At 36.9% G+C, this 18884-nt stretch overlaps 1 protein-coding gene across 1 annotated transcript; it reads right to left on the bottom strand.

The window, feature by feature from the left end:
- Positions 1 to 3752: 3752 nt before the first annotated feature.
- LOC139116600 (uncharacterized) lies at positions 3753 to 17051 on the bottom strand. The gene is made up of 9 exons (XM_070679197.1): positions 16908 to 17051; positions 16626 to 16706; positions 16097 to 16200; positions 14382 to 14555; positions 13972 to 14142; positions 13714 to 13765; positions 10681 to 10721; positions 9993 to 10180; positions 3753 to 4003 (listed from the first exon to the last, which is right to left on the bottom strand). Exons 1-9 carry the CDS (start codon positions 17049 to 17051, stop codon positions 3753 to 3755), a joined length of 1206 nt encoding a protein of 401 aa, XP_070535298.1.
- Between the last annotated feature and the right edge of the window lie 1833 nt (positions 17052 to 18884).

Here is an 18884-nt window from a genome sequence, read left to right as displayed (position 1 = left end):
CGGATTTTATGTTTATTGGATCAAGATACTTACAAGTATCCTGGTTGATGTGCTTGTTCTCGTACATTTTAATTAATAGTTCATTTACTTTGTTTACTGTTTGTTCTGGTTTGTGTGTATAATACTGAGTGTTACGTAATTGCCTTTCGCATTCGAGTACGTAATCGTTTGTGTTGACAATAACGAAAAAACCGACCCTTGTCGAAGGGTTATTTTCCCAAATTTGTCCAATGTTTGCAAGCTGGTTTATCGCGATTCTTTTGGCACGCGACATGTTTTGTTTCTCTGTTTGAAAGGGTATCTCTAGAAGTGCGAGTTTAGCAGCTTCAGATAGCTTTCAAGTTTTTTGTTTTTTTGTTGTTCGTGGAGTCCAATTTGACTTTTCTTTGAATTGGTGTTGTTGCGATTGTTTGTGTCTCACGATGTAGCGTAGTCACATTATACGACTTTATTTGTTGAAATCCTTAGGTGGTTTTATTCTGTTTGGTTTGTTGGTGTCCGAATGAATTTTAAGGCTTTTGCCTAGTACTATTTTCGGAGTTTCATAGTTTGAGCGATGATAGGTTGTTGTTGAATTTCATGTTGTTGTCGGCTTTTCTTTGGAAATAGCTGATTTATTTCCACGGCCATGTTTTCTGTTACGTTACTGTGATCTGTTACGTTACTGTGATTGTTTATTTTGTATTTAATGTTGTGTTTCAGTTGTTTGTATGTGTACGATTTTTGTTATTTCTTTTAAGTGTTTGTGTGTTCTATGTCATCTTATCGTATTTTTTGGTAGTTCCCTTTTTGGAGTATTTGGTGGCCCTGAAAAGGGCCGCTTGGTATGGTTTTTGTTAGGGCTTGGCGCGTTTGTTTTGGCGATAAGCCTAGCTTTTTATGCTTCTTTTCGCCGATTCGATGTGCTTGGTGAGTAGGTGTTTGCCGCCTTCTTGTCACTGTGTGTGCTTACATGGACAGTCTGCATAGCCCTTGAATGTGGTCTCGATTTTGATCAAACTTACAATTTAGGAGTATATATCAAAACTGATAAATGATTTATGTGATTACTGTAGCTATAGATAGGCTACATTCAGGACGGGCAGCGACGGGCAGTAATTAGTAGGCAAAACAGGTGGTTTTCACCGTGGGCAGAACTCGGTGCAATGATACTGAACATTAATAGTAAGCCTGTCACCTTGAAGGTAATGCTGTAGGTGAAACAAGGACACACGATGGTACAAACAACACCACAAGTGAAACGTACACACAGAAATACACGCGTTCCTACGTTGTGCCCACCCGAGCCACGCGATTAAAATATGACTGATACTGCTGGATAGTGTTAATTGGGTCGGTAAACAGTCAATTAATAGTTTAATTGACTACCTGGGTGATTGGCAGGTCGTGTCCAACGACGCATATGCAAAGCAGGCCAAAAGACAAAAGCCCCCAAAGTTATTGACAGCTGGCCAGGGGTCACCATGAATACGTAATGAAGCTTCACTACGCAGAAATTGCGTAGTCAAGCCCTTCTTAACCGGTCAAACTCTCTCGGCATTTTCCGGCATGCACAATTCAAATTGACTCCAGAATATCCAATGTTAACACTTATTTTCTTGTTTAATATGTAGAAATAAATAATGTAAACACAAAATGCTGTCAAAATTTTGCTTCATAAAAAGCAAATCACAATTGTTACATGGTATTTTAGGTAAAAAATTTCAAAATTGGCAAAAAAATTCATTTTAAAGTCATCTTTTTCAAAGTACACAAATTTATTATGCTAAACTTGGTATTTGTCATAAAAAGCAGTATATGAGCTTTCCAAAAATGTAGGGTTTGTGTTATTTCATGGTAGTTTACTCAATGTAGAGGGGATATAGTACCCCCTACCCCTACCCATTTTTCGCCATTTTTCACGGTACATGCAAATCAAAAAACGGCCCAGATAGGTAGTGCATCCCAAAATATCCAATGTTAATATCTCTTTTATCGTTTAGCAGGTCCTAACGAACAAAAATATACCCATGTAGTAGAGATGTGGGGGTGCACGGTGGGCCCCTCCAGCCCACGGACTATTACAATTTGCTTTACAGTAAACAATAATAGCTACTAAATTTATTTCAACAGAAAATTCGTCCGAGCCTGCCGAAATTTTACAAGAAGCAAGCGTTCCTCTTATTGACACAAATGAGTGTAAACCTTACTACTCTCCTGGCGAAATCACTTCCAACATGATATGTGCCGGATATGACGAGGGCGGTGTCGATGCCTGTAAGGTAAAACTCAGTAATAACATCTTAATATGTCACAACGTCAAAGTGTCGTGGATTATTTACCAGTGAACATCCGAGTCGACTTTATGAAAGCCGGAAAAATATACAATAATTGAATGGTTGCATTCGATAACAAGGGCAAGGTCAGAGGAGAATACACTCGTTAAGAATTAGGGAGATTCCAATAATTACTGAAGATTTTAATAAATTACAGTTAATCGTTATATACAAGCATTTTTCTTTCAAGATATTGGGTTTGTAAACATTCAATGAGAAAAAATTTGAAATATCTTACATAACCCAAAGTGCTGTTATAATAACAGGCCTGTTTAAATATATTTATAGACGACAACATCAGAAGTGCATCAATGAGTGTCTTCGAATGGTTGATCTCTGAGAAAATTCAAAGGCATTTGTCTATGTTCGTACAAGTTAACTCAGAAATGTGAATATCTTGTTTTTAAACAGGGGTACTTACAAAACAGTAATTGGGCTGCGTTCACCAGTCCCGAAACAATAATAATTTCAACCACCTGTACCAATGTCAACTTGACATTGAGGCTCAAAAATTGTTGAGGTCATTTCACTTTTTTGTTCTAAAATGACCTTTATCAGCTTTTAGGAATCACAATGATATATTTTACCCACAATTTTACTGAGGTATATTTGAATATAACTTGAACATGCTTTCTCTAATTGTAAAATATCCTTCTATCTATCGTTATTAAATCGTCTCTTTAGGGTGACAGTGGTGGTCCTCTTGTCTGTGAAAGCGATGTGAATTGGACATTGGTTGGAGTAACTAGTTGGGGATATGGTTGCGGTCGTCCACAATCACCCGGTGTCTACGTAAACGTGACGCTTTTCATAGACTGGGTCGAGACGACAGTCGAAGAAGAATTTTGCAGTTCAGTTGGTTCTGGAGGATATGAACCATCAATTTTGCAATTTCTTTTGATTTGCTTTGTCAAAATCTTCGCCTAAAATCGCCAAGAGAAAATAGCAATGACACTGTGGTACAAGAACAGTTATCGATTTCTCATGTGTGTTGAAGTAGATAATTCTAATTTAGGACATTCAGCGGCAAAAGCCAGTTAACTAGAATAAGATCAATATCAGATTGACTATTTTCCATTTTACTTATTTTCTTATTATCGTTTTTTAAATAGGATAGGATAAGCAAGGATCACTATGACAGGGTTTCGAAATGAGACTTAAATTATCATCAACATACAGTAAATGCACGTTCATCGTGACGGTCATTTTTCTAATTTAATCGGAAAAGTCAAAGATTTGACTTTCACTAAAAAGTTAATGTTCTCTGCTTACTTTACCATTACTTATGGGATTTCATAATTTAAAAATCTTTTCTCCAATCTGTTTAAAATGGCATTAAACTTTTCGTTTAAATAAAACTTACAGTTATCTAATCATTTGTATTCTTTGATATCTAAGTTGGTTTTGTCGAAACATTTGATTATATTCATCTCGTTGTTACAAGTCTTCGTCATACATTTCCAATTCCTGTTTTATTTCTCTTTTTGACATAAAAACTCCCTTGTTCACAAATTTTGCGTAACATTTCTGATTCGATGTCTTTGGAAACACTTCAAATCCATCCATTCCTTTGAACACGTCCTGTGCTTCCCCAGCACGGTCCTCCAGCTTGTCTCCTTTTTTGATGACGACAAGAACTTTGCCTTGGGTGTGGTATTCCACTTCACACCTATCGATGTAGTCCTCCTCTGTGATGTTTAAGTTCAAGTTCACCCCTCGGTACCACTACGTCAGATTCGATGACGTCGGTACGTGTTTCCTCAGTAGCGTTTACCTCAATCCACTCATCGGCTGATTTATAAAATTTAACGCTGGTCGCGACGCAGACCTGTGGGGGCGCTAGAGATACAACAGCCCTGAAAGTAAATGTGTGCCAACTTGTCATAGACCAGCTATAACTCGTCGTTGAAGTCCGCTCGACTCTGAAATTGTGGCGTTGCATTTCCGCCGTAGTGTTGTTCGAAAATGAAGTAGTGTGAACAGTGCGTGTTCTTTCCTCAGGTGGCGCTGTTGTTGTCATTTTGTTATGTAGCATATAAAGAACATAATGTGAAAATTTCAGGAAATTTGATCCAGCCGGGGTAGAGTTAAATTCTTTGGAAATCTTGAAATTGGGAGAAAAAAGAAGACAGGAAATCTTGTAATTTGCACACATTAGCACAAATTAACACTCCTTTATAACGCATCTTACAACTTCTTGACAAGCTAAAAGGTGCACCCAATTAATATTTTACTCTTAGGTTAACATAATGTAAACATAACATTGAAAATCAGTTTTTGTAAACAAATTAATTAAAATTGAATACATATTTGCAAAATAAGTTATTTTGAGCAAAATACGCTGTGTTTAGTGCAGCGCCCCCTTAAGTTTAATCTCATTTATAAGCAATGCTATAAAATTACCTTTACATAACATTTACATATATGCGATTCTTGCGCCTGATGTTATTGGAATCGGTGGTTGTAAAAAGAGAAGTATGGTTATATTATGCAATAAAACGGCCGACGAATTCATATTTGTGACCTCTTAGTTTTACACACATGATATAACACACACACTCAGTCAGTCAGTCAGTCACCCTGTCTCTCCGTCCCCTCCCTCCCTCCCCCCTCTCTCTCTCTTCTCTCTCTCTCTCTCTCTCTCTCTCTCTCTCTCTCTCTCTCTCTCTCTCTCTCTCTCTCTCTCTCTCTCTCTCTCCCAATTGAGTTTTCCGCATATACGTCTTAGGCATTTAACTAGTGCAGTGTCGATCTAGAAGAGCGGTTTCGAAGAACACAGCTAACTCAAAAAAATGAAACGATACTAAAACAACAAGTTACACGTGCGGTAGCAGTTTATATCGTTATTCTTTGATGGTTACGATAGATCCTTTCAATCACTCAGAGGCCATAAGCCACGTCATTCAATCAGCTTCAAATAGTACCCGTCTCTTACCACCTGAAATGAAGAAATTCTATGATCTACAATTACTCATCCTAACTTCGTTTTGAATTTCTTGGATTTCATCAAAGATATAAAATAAAAATCATTTCCAGCCTCATCAAAAGTTATATATAAGAGATGACTATCATGACCCCCGGACATCCGTCGAAAACTTAAAACGCCTATGAATATCCTAATCTTCTGCCGTCAAATGATATGCACAGACCACTCAACACGCGGCCACCATGTCAAATGACATGAGTCAATGCAAGCGTATACAAGTGCATGGTAACATTAGCCCCGCAGCCACTCGCGTATATTTAGAATTCAAGAAACATGACATGGTTATCTATTATTTGTTGTGTGAAATCTACTCTTAATTGCACCGCAGGCTCTGCTCGTTTCGCGATGGGAAAAATATTGTGTGTTGAAGTGTACCCTAGATTGAAATCAGGCCATCGCCTTTCTGGAACAATCCCCCATCCGTGACCCCAAATCTTTTTTGGAAGATTTATGGACATTGTACGGGTAGATAGCAAACGCGAGCAATACAGTGCTATTAAATTACAACAATAATTTATTGAAGTAGACCCAACTGCAAAGTTGACGAACTGAACAGGGGTTGAAGGCTCCAACAAAATGCTTGTGTGTCAGAAATTAATATCTCGAATCATTTGGTATTCCTGTTAAAGCGAAAAGGACGTTGAGTTTTAGTTATATCCAAAATCTTGATGCCACGTCATATGCTATGCATTCGTTCCTAATATCTTTTGAATGAAACATGATGACAGGCTGCTCGTCGTATGGCTCCTATTTGCTGAGAATGTATACACGGAAAATTACGGTGTTGAGATTTCAAAATAATGGGTGTTAAAGCCTTACGCAATGGGTTGGACCAACGTTCTGTTTGGCAGTAATATTGTATTGAATGTATCGCTGGATTCACTTATAAAACGGAAATAATAAAATTACTGTAAAAAAAGATGGCGACTCGGATCCCTACACAATGAAACGTTCTGACGGTACAACAACTACATCGGCTATTGACAAAGGTTGAGACGACCCAAACTAGCCAAAATTAGCCAAACCACCATAAACCACCATAAACGACCCATATCATCAAGTAAACGACCTAAAATAAGCACAGGGATGAAATATGTCTCAGATTTCTGGAGAAACCGCCCCAAAAAACGGCGAAAACCAGCCGGCATTTTCGATCATTGCAAATTCCTATACATGCATCAACGAGTTAAGGGGTTCGGTTTGTTTCTTCAATAGAGGGCGCTGTGCAAGATTGTTACTGCTTTTACAACGTAAAGTGTAGCACAGGGAATTTCCCCGTTGTCGTGTTTAGTGGCTTACCAAGGAATGAGATCAAAGTTTTTAGTTTATTACATTTTTACAGCTCATTCACATTTTTTTTGATACCATCATTAATTTATTTGAATAAATTCTACAAACCAAATATTAAGATAACATGTGCCGTGGCCCTGGTTCCATACATGTACATACACATACCTGCATATATGTGCATGCATGCATGCATGCACGCACATAAACATATATATGCGTGCATGCAGGTTACCATGGAAAGTTGAAGATCTAGCAAATAACAGATTAAGTGGGTGGTCGCTTTAAAAAAACAGCGCCCTCACATGGCCATATTGATACAAGGGCATATTACAGGAAACATGCATGTCTACATTTATATGTGGAGACACACACACATACATACATACATACATACATACATACATACATACATACATACATACATACATACATACATACACACATACATACTACACATATACATGCATGCATGCATATACACACACATACATACATACATACATACATACATACATACATACATACATACATACATACATACATAGGCAGGCTGACAGATAATGAATGTAGACTCGGACTCTAAGCACGTGGCATTATCAACATCACGCAGGACTTTCAACTGCATAAAGGTTTTAATTTCAAAAGTTTGAAGCTTTAATTTTTTTCACAAACAAGTCATCATCAATAATACAGCTGCATCCACCTGATAGAGGTGTTTGAATTATCATGGTGACTGAATAACACATGTAGTAGACTTGTGCTTCAAAATACATGAAACAATAAAAAAAATTCTTCATTCACTTGGCTGGATGTACTCAAAGTGGATCCATTTTTCAATTACACATATTACCCACAGCAGACATGGCATTAAATGGCAAGATAGAACTGCTTTGGACAAAATCAGTTCATAGAATAAGTGCCAAAACCTGAAAAAATGGCAACAAACATTGGATCATGTTGTAAAATATTTGACATTTACATGTATGGTAGTCAGTACTCAAACATTACAGGAAAAGACCAATCTCCTGCTGCAGTAGGTTTTTGTGGCTTTGTTTTAGAGATTTTTTGACATCCTCACTTGCAACCACATATTTACTGGTAAAATATGGATGGCGTGATTTTATACATGTAATTGAAATGTGATAGTATGTATCTCGTAATTTAGATTTGGTTGGTATCCATTGGCCATTAGAATCTGGATACATATAACGCTCTTTGTGGCAGAAAGCAATATCAAATGGAATAGTTTTCACATGAATGGGAAATCCCATTTTGCATGAGGGGCATGTTTTACCCCGCATGGTTTTGTTAACTGTTATTATTTCCCACTCATTATCATTGTGGAAGTAACTGGTGAAAAGCTGAGTTGGACTTTTTTCTGTCAAACTTATTCTGTCAATATTTTCCACATCTGTATTTTTTAGGGATTCGCTTCCTACCAGAATTGGTTTCCTGCCAGCAGCTTTGGGTATTGTTCCCCTGAACAAAGCTGCTAAATTTGGAAGTTTGGCCTTTTATTCCGCCCAGTCAATGTACTTTTGCAGTAATACCATGTCATGTGCTGCAGCAAGTGCATGTTGACATAAGTTTGAACTGTGAAATACATCACACTCACATGACATAGACGATTCTGCACAAATGACATACACATATGGTTTTTCATTTTTGCTACTCTTTCTTTCAGGTGCAGTGACAGTGCTATCTCTGAGTATAGTTCTACCATTTTTGTTTCCAGGCACTTGACATATTGCATTGTCCATATTCAAAAGTGCCTCAGCTTTCACCCACAGTGCACTTAATGTCTGCTGGGATGCCGGTAATTTACTTTTAATTTGCCAAGGCTGTAAAGATAAACGCTGTTTGACCTGAGAGTCCTGAATTTCATTTACATGTACTATATTTTCAACAGGTGTACTTTCAATATCAAGAGAGGCCCTGTAAAATTTGTCAATATGTTGTTTTCTTTGATCATCAGTCATTACCTGCCATACATTGAGTTTTTTTTGAAAATGTTTATACTCTTTGCTCAATGTGAACTCACCCATCTCATGAATAGCTTTAGTGACTTCCTTATATTGATTGTTACTAATGTTGTATTGCTGATCATTTACAGTACACCAATCATTTTTCTCCCATTTTGCTTCTCTTTTACTTAATGAATTCACACATTCTACAGAATTTTGTGTATAGATCAGAGGTGGACTACCAAGACCAGCCTTTTCCCTGACATGTGCTAACATACATTTTGATATTTTGTCTGCTTTATGAGAAACAATATACTGAAAAAACTTTGGGGGGTCATTTTTAGTGTGTTCCCTTTCAAGGCTATTCCATTTTTCTGAACAAACTTTTAGTTTTTCCTGAAAGTCAAATTGATCGGTTGAATCGACAAGACCATTTTGCTTTGTTTTGTTTGTTATGTCTATAAGACCAAATATGTCAGCTATTATTGTCATTGCTATTTTTTGAGGGAATCCCAAATCTGAGAGTTTTCTTTTTATGTTATCTTTACTGTGATTAAAGCATAGCAAATGTCCAGGTTGGGCTTCACCTTCAGCACATCCTAACCCATCCCTGAATCCCATATAAATTGCAGGGTCATCGTCTGTACCAAAGAATTTTATTTTTCTTAATTCTGGCTCTGCAGATGCAAGGACTGATGAGAAATAACTAAATGACTCTTTGTCTTGAGAACAATGAAGCATGCTTGGCCCAGCAAATACAGGATGCTGGCCAGTTGTACGGTTGATAACGCTAAGATTATGAAAGGCAGTATTTGTCACAAAAAATGGTCCCAAGTTGTATGTCACATCAATTGATAGTACAGAAAACTTTACCGGATTAGTACAAAACCTTACTAGATCAAACAACTGTTGTTTTGTGTAGTTTACACACATTGGACCATGTTACCAATGCGAAGATCTCTAACAAAAGCTTGTTTATCTCCCCTTTTCCTGTGTTCCTGTACCTGCTGTATGGCAGCTGAAATCCAGTCTTGATCACCAAATTCCCCTGACAGTTTGTCACGTTTCGTTTCTGATTTTGACGGTACACTTGCCTTTTATTTCTTATTTTGGTATTGTCATGGGTGCTGCTGTAAACCAACCCAGGTGAATTTTCATCGAGTGCAGACTTCAAATTTTCTAAAGAACTTGGTAATGTTTGAGTGTAGGGTAACGGTGAAGAGACTTTGGCATTACCATGAGGTTGTAAATTAAGTGTCCCTGGCTTCCCTGACCAACAATATTGGACAATGACAGGTGATTGTACATTTGCAGAGTCTACACTTTCTAAAGTTGCGATCATTCTTTGAAAGTTTGTGTTGTTATTGTTAGTACTGTACCGCCTTTTAAGTTTGTAGATTTCCTTCAGTGGTTTTCTAATATCTTTATACTTCCTACCCTGTCTGACTTTTATTCCTCCAAATTTTGGTTTACCATCATCATCAAAAACAATTTTTGCAGTCTGCACTGATGACAAAATGTTCTCTTCTCTGGATACCCAAAAGTACTTGGCAGCTTGACCACCCTTTGTCCATGCTCCACAGCGGCTACTGGCACAGATATCACCTAAAGATATCTTGTCTACACTACATTGAAAACACAGTTCTGAGGATTACCTTCATTATTAAAGATTGGTTCAGGCAATCTATTACACAGTTTGTTTTCAATATTGTCTATGAGGAATATTTCAATTAGTTCTTGAGCTCCTAACATCTTAGATGGTGTACTATAGACTTCAGAAGACCCATGCACAATAATATCCTGATTTTCTTCAGTGTCGCTCAACACAATAGGATCCATGGTCTTTTGACTGAAAAGAGAAAAGAGTGTTATTGCACACCACCTGTATGTAATACATTTACACACACACACACACACACACACACACACACACACATTCGAATGCACATGCTTAACAAAGCTACTTGATAACTATTTTCTACATATGAACAAACAGTAATTATCAGTTATTTTTGCTACATGAATATTGTTTTCGCTACACCTTAGTCTCATTAATAAGCACTGTAGGAATTAACAATCATCCTAAGAGTTAAGGCAATGATGGCTGTAATGCTTATAATCTCACCTAGATACTGATGGCGGGGGAGTAATGCTGCTACTTTCCTCCTGAAATTGTGGATAATGAAGATTATCAATTTACATGAAAGTCAAAGTCACCTTTAAAGGCTTAACTAGGCTATAAATAGGACCTATCTCTTAATCCCTTCATTGTTTCAAATGAGTGACACATGGAAGGAGCTCTGCGACAATTCTAGAAAACATGCATTTTATCTGAATCACACCGACAAATACAGTACCAAACCAAGATATTACGTTTTGTGAATACCTCTGCCAGTGGGTTTTGGTGACATTTCTCTTTTATTCTGAATTAAAGTTGTATTTCTAGTGCTAAAACTGAATCAGTACACAAAGTCAAGCATTCAGTAGCAAGCTATCCCGGCATTCAATAGCTGTCAATCACTGGAAATGCCAAAGGTCAAAATGCGTGAACATATGGTTTGTGCATGGGATTGTTTACAATGTACACAAATCAATAAACAATTTGATGGAATTCTCATGATGAAGTGTGAATTGGGTTTTTAGCTACATGCTACTTACTATTGCGAATGATTGGATGAGTATGACAAGTCCATGAGGCTAGAAATGAAAGCCTTGTCAGCCACCTGTAAAACTTCCTGTTTTCCTATCCCAATGTTTTGTACAATTCCAGACAATCAAGTGCCTTACTTAGCTTCTATGGTTTTTGTGTAGCGTGGTTACTCGCACTTGATCACACTGATTCTAGGAACACAGTTTCGTTACCTTGATTCACTTGGCAATTAATGAGTTTTTTATTGGCATTTCAGTTTTAAAAATTAAATTTTTATCACAGTTTTATTCGTAATCGTTGTCCTATTTATCCCTTTCTCTTCTGACAATAGTTTGGCTTAGCCTTTTCATCTGTTGTAGTTCAACACTGTTGCTATTTACATTTTTTTATACGTATTTTAGGGCTAGTTTGAAGGTTTTGCGGTTTTACTGTTTTCATGTGGAGAACAAATTTGTTTCAGTTTTTATATAACTGTTTCATGTCTTTCGCAAATTCACGTTTTTATCATTTAGTTTTTTGTTTCATTTTAGAAGATTTTTAAAATATTTATTATAGCAGCAAAGTTAGTTCAGAGAGGGAGAATGAAATTTCACACGTTCAGCCTTCTGAGACATGTGAGGCAATCCACAAATGAAAACAACGCCGGTCACGAGACAATAACAAGGGTGGTTAGATTGAATTTTTGGCTTCAACAACAGCCGCCGCAAAGGCAGGACTACGAAAGACATTTACTAAATTACACGACATCAAAAATAACAGCCAGTTTCAAATTTAAAAAAGTACATTTCTTTGAAATTATTTCACGCATAGTGATTACCAGTGCTGTACCGAGTTCAATGAAGAGAGCCATCATTGAAGCACTGCCAAGCAATGATTTTAGCTATCTTTCTCTAAAGACAATATGCCGAGAGGTGGACATTGATAAAATATTGTTATTTTTTACCGCTGGTTTATTTTTGAAACAGTCTGTAACAAAAAACCTACGGACGACGAAAAAGAAAAGAACGAAAAAAAAAGTACTGTGGTCGTTGCTCTGACTGCATGCAGTCAGCCCTTGTATGTGTATTCCTTGAGTTGCAAATAATGGAGACATTCACAAACCCAAATGGGGTATTTTGTCAGGTCTTACTTAGTTACTTGTAAGGCAGTATATAGCTTCAGTTCATTATAGCAACAATTTTGCGCTGTTGCCTCCTCTAATTTTATTCAGATTTCTATTGAGCCATCTCATTGATCTGAACCCACACCAATTGCTTCAAGTTCAGAAACCAACACACTCCTGAGTCAACTTATCTGTAGTGTAATGCTATGTTGGCTTTTAGTATTTACTTCAAGACATAGCGGTTGAGATTATGATTTCCTCCAGATAAGCTGATAAACTCATTGTTGATAACACCACCCAGAGTTACGCATAAATATGCAGGCACTGGCAGAAAAGCCACACCCAGCCACACCCACTCCCTGGGATCGAGATAAATACCTTTAAGTGGACACCATGGCTAATAGGCATGACTAATGATGACAATGAAGTGGTCTAGAAATGAAATCTAACTTGTTATTTTTTGTAAAGCAAAACCAGAGGACTTGTTGGACTTTACATTTAATGGAATATGGGATCACCATGTGAATTTTATGAAAGAAATATTTGACAAAATTAAAGCTGCAAGCAGCATTGACTGAGCCCAGGCAATTAACCCATTGCACCCTGACCCCTCAGAACTTTTGTGTTTGTGTGGACATCTTTGTTGGAGCAAGATTCAAAGGCTTAAAATATGTGTTTTACAGAGTTACTCATGGGCAACATCAATGACTTACATCAACACATTTGTGTTGACTTACAGTTGGCACAGATATCTTTACTACAAAGTATGCAATTCCCTCCTAGTTTGGCTTGGGATAATGCCATGGTAACTTCCCAAGGAAAAGTGTTGTTTCTTTGCTATTGGAGTGACTGGGTAATTTTGAGGATAACACATCAAGTGGACAGAGTTGGCATTGTTACCATGAACATGGCTAGCTGCTCTGCTAGCTGTGTTGTCATCAATTTCATCTCACCACTCCAATTAAGAAAGAACCAGTTTGCCTTGGGAAGTTATCATTACTTTGGTATATTGCCATAATCCCTAGCCAAATTGGTAGGTGATCATCTACCTACTTTGGTGTTCAGAAAACACTAAGTGCTAACTGTAAAACTTATTTACTGCATTTTGATACTACTTTCATGCTCAAAACAGCAAGAGAACTGACAATAATAGGCCATTTTCATGACCCCTGAGTGACCTCACATCCTGGTCTTTTTGGTGGTATGGCATCCTACAACATTGAGCATTCCCCCCTTTTGTAACTGATTACATCTCACATTTTGTACTAGGATGAATGTGAATGCATAAATTGAATTTTATGGTCAACTGTTACAGAGTTTGAACTCAAAATGGTAAACTCATACCAACAAAAAAGCCAGGATGTAAAGGTCACACAGGGGTCATGAGAGTGGCCTATTGGACTCACATCAGATGAAATGACCACTACATCACCAGAAGTGCTTGCCTCAGAAGTTTTTCTGTGAAAAGGAAACAGTGATATGGGTTGAAAATTAGTTTCTTAGAATATCTTATCAGAAATTGTGTACTTGTAAGATACAAAATTATTTTTGCATGCCTATACATAGATTACTGCATTCCTGTAGTAGTTGGTATTTACTAAGGTTTATTATCAAAGTGATTATTCTACCAAACTTCAATGCATTGCCTTACATACAGAACGTACCTCTCTTCAACATCTGTTGTACTTGGTGGAGATGTACACACACGTGACGACGTATGTTTCTTGGGACTTTCTAGTGCATGTACCTGTTCTTGTAGATGTACATCTATGTAATGGTTGTGCATTTGTGACACATCTGTGAATGGTCCAGCATGACATTCTGTACATGTAAGGCTGAAAATATCAAAAGATAGAATTGAGCAATGATGTCAATACTTTGTTTGAAGCATATAATATCAAACGTTACTTTAACTTTTTCACCCCTAGATTTCCCTGTAACAAGTCTAAGTTTACCATAGAAAACAATGGACTTGGACTAAAACATGGTTGTGAAAAGGTTTCAGGCTAAAGCACCTTTTAGATGTAAAGACTATGCAAAGTTGAATATTTGAGGAACACATAAAGGTCCTTACTTGGTGATATTCATTTTCCTTTTCTTTGGCGGGCTTGGTGTCTTCTTTCCTTGGGTTCTGCTGTCGTCATACCTCTTCCATCCATCATACTTTAATTTTCTCACATGTTTTCTTGAAACTGCTCCTCTGTTGCATGCATTGATAAACATGCTGTCTTTCTCGTGTTCCCATACCCTGTGCAATATTTCAAAATGGACAGTTTGACATCAAACAGTGACAGTATCATCTTTCCAAAGCCATTTCTGCTTCGTTCATGCATAATTACTTTATAAACTCCACTTGACGCAATGTAAGGACAATGACCAGGTATTTCAAAAACAAACTCATAACTAAAAATAAATATTATTATTATTATTATTATTATTATTATTATTATTATTATTATTATTATATTTGTTGTTGTTGTTATTACAATGTTATTGCATACATCACTGATTTGCCATTTATAGTTTGATAACTTGAGGAAATTTCCTAATTCAAGACCATAAAAGTAAACTGTACTGAGTTTGCTTCAATTGCCCTAATTGATATTACATACACAAACAAGTGGTGATCCGTACCACAAATACTGAACTTAAGAACTTAGGAACAATCATGTGGGTGTAAGAGATTTAAAGTGTGGCTGCCCATTGAAAATCTCTGGTGGAGAACACTAATGGAGAGACTAAGAGTAAACTTGCTACACTGGTGAAACATTTCATTTGAAAACATGGGGAAAAGTGCCAAGGATACAATTTCTTGGTTCAAGTTTTTTTATGGTAAATTACTAGAATGGATCTACCAAAAAATCATGCAAGGTGACTCAGTCTCCCAACATCTTAAGTGGAAATTGAAAGAAAATCACAGTATCAGTAAAATGTTTTGTTTTGAAACTCTACAGACAGGCTGTATTGCACTACTTCTGGGTTGTCCACTTCTGTAAACCTCTATAGATTTCCATCACAAGTGAGGTCTGAGTTGTGATGAGCACAGACAATATACATATATCCTTTCTAGACAAATGCACATAATAAAGTCATGCCGTATCTATACATCAAATGTCATCAGTCAATAATTTATGCTGTTATCCAGTTTTTAGTTGGAAGACTGACACTAATTCAATATCACCTATTACAATATTTCCTCATATTTCCACACATGATAAGTGGAGCATACATACTGGCACAAGACCAGTAATTCATTCCCCATAGACGACAATGTTAGCGTTTAGCTTAATATTCCTACTTTACAAGGTCTGTTCATTCACCAGTAAAAATCTCGTGGGGGTCAAGTCCACAAAAATTTTTAATTAGGGGTCAAATAGCACCCTCAGTGGCAAAAATGACAAAATCCAGGCCAACTTTCACATTTCCTGAGGGCAACACAACTGCAAGCATTTCAGCAAAATATAAACAGGCGCTATCACTCTAATGGGTATTTTTAGAAAATCCTTGATTTGTGTTTTACAAAAATACTCCATAGGCAGTGCTAATCCTTTAAAGTTTCAATTCAGCTCACAAAGAATAAGAAAGGACTTCTTCTTTTACTGGAACTATATTCGTGGGTAAAGAACCCGGAAGTAAATTACTGGACTTGTGCCAATATGTATGACTAGGAGTTATCTTTCTTAGTAAATACTTTTTTGCTGATCTTGTTATCCAGTTATTACCTTTACTAATTATGGGTCTTAAGGATACACATACACTGACAGTTTACTGGCTAACCATTGTACTTACCATCTTTCTTTGTTAAAACTATCCCAATTGGATTTTGCCGGACTGTGGAAACCAGTCAGATCATCAGAATCACTTTCTGAACATTCCGAATCACTGTCTTCTTGCTGAATACACAAAAGACAAGATAATGTAACTGATACATTCAAACTTTGTTAGAAAAAAACAATAACTCATGGCGGTGACTTTTAACAGTATCTGAATAAAAAGCAGGAGCAGAAAGGAGAACATTATTTTAATTTTCTCACTCAGAATGAAATATTTATAGTACATGTTGATTACACTCCTCAATAGATAATCTGGACAAGCGTAGTTGTATATATAAAGCAAGAATTAAGTTTATTGAAGTAGTCTGAATAAAAGACTGAAAGACTAACACAACATTATATTTGGGGTCATTTCAGTGTCACTAAAAATTGAATTTTATAATCAAGATTTTGTGTATCAACTGTATACCCCTACATACACAGTTATACTGGGCTTGAAATGTCAATATCTATCTAAGCCTCTTGATAAATACATAAATACTTACCTGTACATGATTTTCAATGTAATGAATGTTTACTTCTCCTTGTGTTTCAAATTTGTGGCCACAAGTGGGACAGTCAAACTCCTGTAATTTTTAAGGGAAGTGAAAGACTGTTATCTATACCATCTGGAGTGTACAAACCCTACTGCCTGAAAGGTTCTTGTTGCAAAGAAATAATAGTAAATAAAACTATCTGTCAAGTGATGGCATCAGTCTTCCACTTTTGTATAACCTATAACCAATATAGTGCATCAATGTGCACGTGCAGATTTATCATGTACTTACCTCTACATGGCAAGAAAAGTAGTGAAAATATGCTCCCCTTCTTCTGTGAACTTTCTTTTGCAGGTGGATTCCGGGCATGTAAACCACTGAAAATGTCAGATTCGGTACAATTACCTTCAAACCTACACATGAGTCATTGGTCATGTTGGTTACTGCATGAAAACATTTCCAATATGTAACACCTTCCCCCCCCCCCCCCAAAAAAAAGTTTCGAGAAACAATTTCCGATGAGATTTAGAAAACTACAACGAGTACTCTGTCAAGTCAAGAGAATTTCTTGAAATATCATTCTGATGGTGTCACATAACGTTTGGTGTTCTCTCAACAAGACAAACACAGTTGGATGACTTCCGGTAAGTTCTGACAGAATAGATGGCATTGATGGAAAATCATTAAAGAGTCTCTCTTGGAGCAAAAAAAAGCGCAAAATCTTCCAAAACATAGTTAAACACTAAAAATCGTAGAACTTAACCTTTTTTCACTCACCTGCACATTATTGGCCGTGAATGAGAGTCTGGAGACCACATGTTTTCGAAAATTCGTCAATTATGCCCCACTAGCACTGCACTGCACAAAGTTTGAAAAAGCGCCCTCCTTCGGTGAGCCCAGTTACGATGCTGAAGTTATTTTCGTTTTCAGTTGTGTCATCGAAATGAGCCCCACAACTTGGTAATTGATAGTACCAACAACATGGCTGCCCGCAATTCTGTCGACGGTTTCTCCAGAAGGTGGAGTTTTATTGTATCCCTGAATACCTAGAATGTTTGTTTTAGGTCGTTTACTTGATGATATGGGTCGTTTTTGGTGGTTTATGCTGGTTTGGCTAATTTTGGCTAGTTTGGGTCGTCTCAACCTTTGTCAATAGCCAAACTACATCCCCTATACTATGACATGTTTTGTCTGTACATCACACTGCAGGCGACGATATTGATATTTGCATTGCAATCTGATTTTGTGCTCTTTGAATGTTAAAATCTTGGGAAAAGAACAAAGACAGACGCAATGTACAATATCCTCTGCTCCAGAATTGAAATAAATAGACGATTACAAGACCTGTTTATATTGTAATTTTTTGAAGGTTCACATTCCTTTACATTTCTGTGCGGAAAACTCACTGAGACACAAAATGTGTCATCAACATCTTAACCAGAGTGTTAAAATACTGTTTCACTGTGGATGACATCCAGATTTCACTCTTTTAAAGGTCCATGTAGGGAACAGGGTTTGACGATTTTATTTGTTGAAAGGCAATCTGCGACGGTCTTAGAGTATCTTCTATATTATATTGTCTAATAAAGATGTTTGTTTTCAGAAAGACTGGTGTACGACACTTGACCGATAAAGAAAAATTTGTGATAGTTCGTCGTAATTTATGAACACCACAATGGTTCGATTTCTTGGTGATAAAAATCCAATACAACTATGTCATGTGGAGGAAACTAGCGAAGAATTTGGAACTGTGTAACTGGGACAAAAAAACCATTCGGTCAAAGTCGCTAAATTTCGGCCTAAAATAACCCTTCCGGCAATCTGTTTATTTTCACCTCATAAAACCTGTTAAGTGAAATTTTATAGCGATCCAAAATATTTTCATTTGTAGTTTGAAAAAAGTGTTTCATCCACAAATGAGTGTCATAGAAACACGAAACATACAAATGGGTGCCATTGTTGTTCTTCTCGACCCAACATAGCCAACACATAGTTGAAATGCTCGTAGCAATTCAACCAAACATTATTTTGATTTCATCAAACCCTTTCGTCTCAATCATATTGGTGTACTTAGGACACCACCAAAGTTATCGAGTGGAAAAATCGATGAGATTGTCGGAATGTAAAGTTAGCTGATGCAGAACACAATACTGGATATAATATCAAAAGTTACCTTTCCTCTTTAAAAAAGCTGGATGGGTTGGGCCATGACATTTTCCAAGCACACAGAGGGATTTGAATTTGTCTGTTTTGTGACATTTAAATCGG

This window comes from Ptychodera flava, chromosome 17, assembly GCF_041260155.1.
Source record: "Ptychodera flava strain L36383 chromosome 17, AS_Pfla_20210202, whole genome shotgun sequence".
In the NCBI taxonomy this organism is placed as follows: Eukaryota; Metazoa; Hemichordata; class Enteropneusta; family Ptychoderidae; genus Ptychodera; species Ptychodera flava.
The sequence above is the reverse complement of the archived record's forward strand: the minus strand, read 5'-3'. Positions and strand labels throughout refer to the sequence as shown.

Coding starts and splice junctions, on each gene's coding strand:
- LOC139116600 (XM_070679197.1), bottom strand. CDS start 17,051: ATGACCAATGACTCATGTGTAGGTTTGAAGGTAATTGTACCGAATCTG. Junction 16,201..16,625: donor ACATTGAAAATCATGTACAG/GTAAGTATTTAT, acceptor TTGTGTATTCAG/CAAGAAGACAGTGATTCGGA. Junction 14,556..16,096: donor AGTTTTAACAAAGAAAGATG/GTAAGTACAATG, acceptor AATATTGCACAG/GGTATGGGAACACGAGAAAG.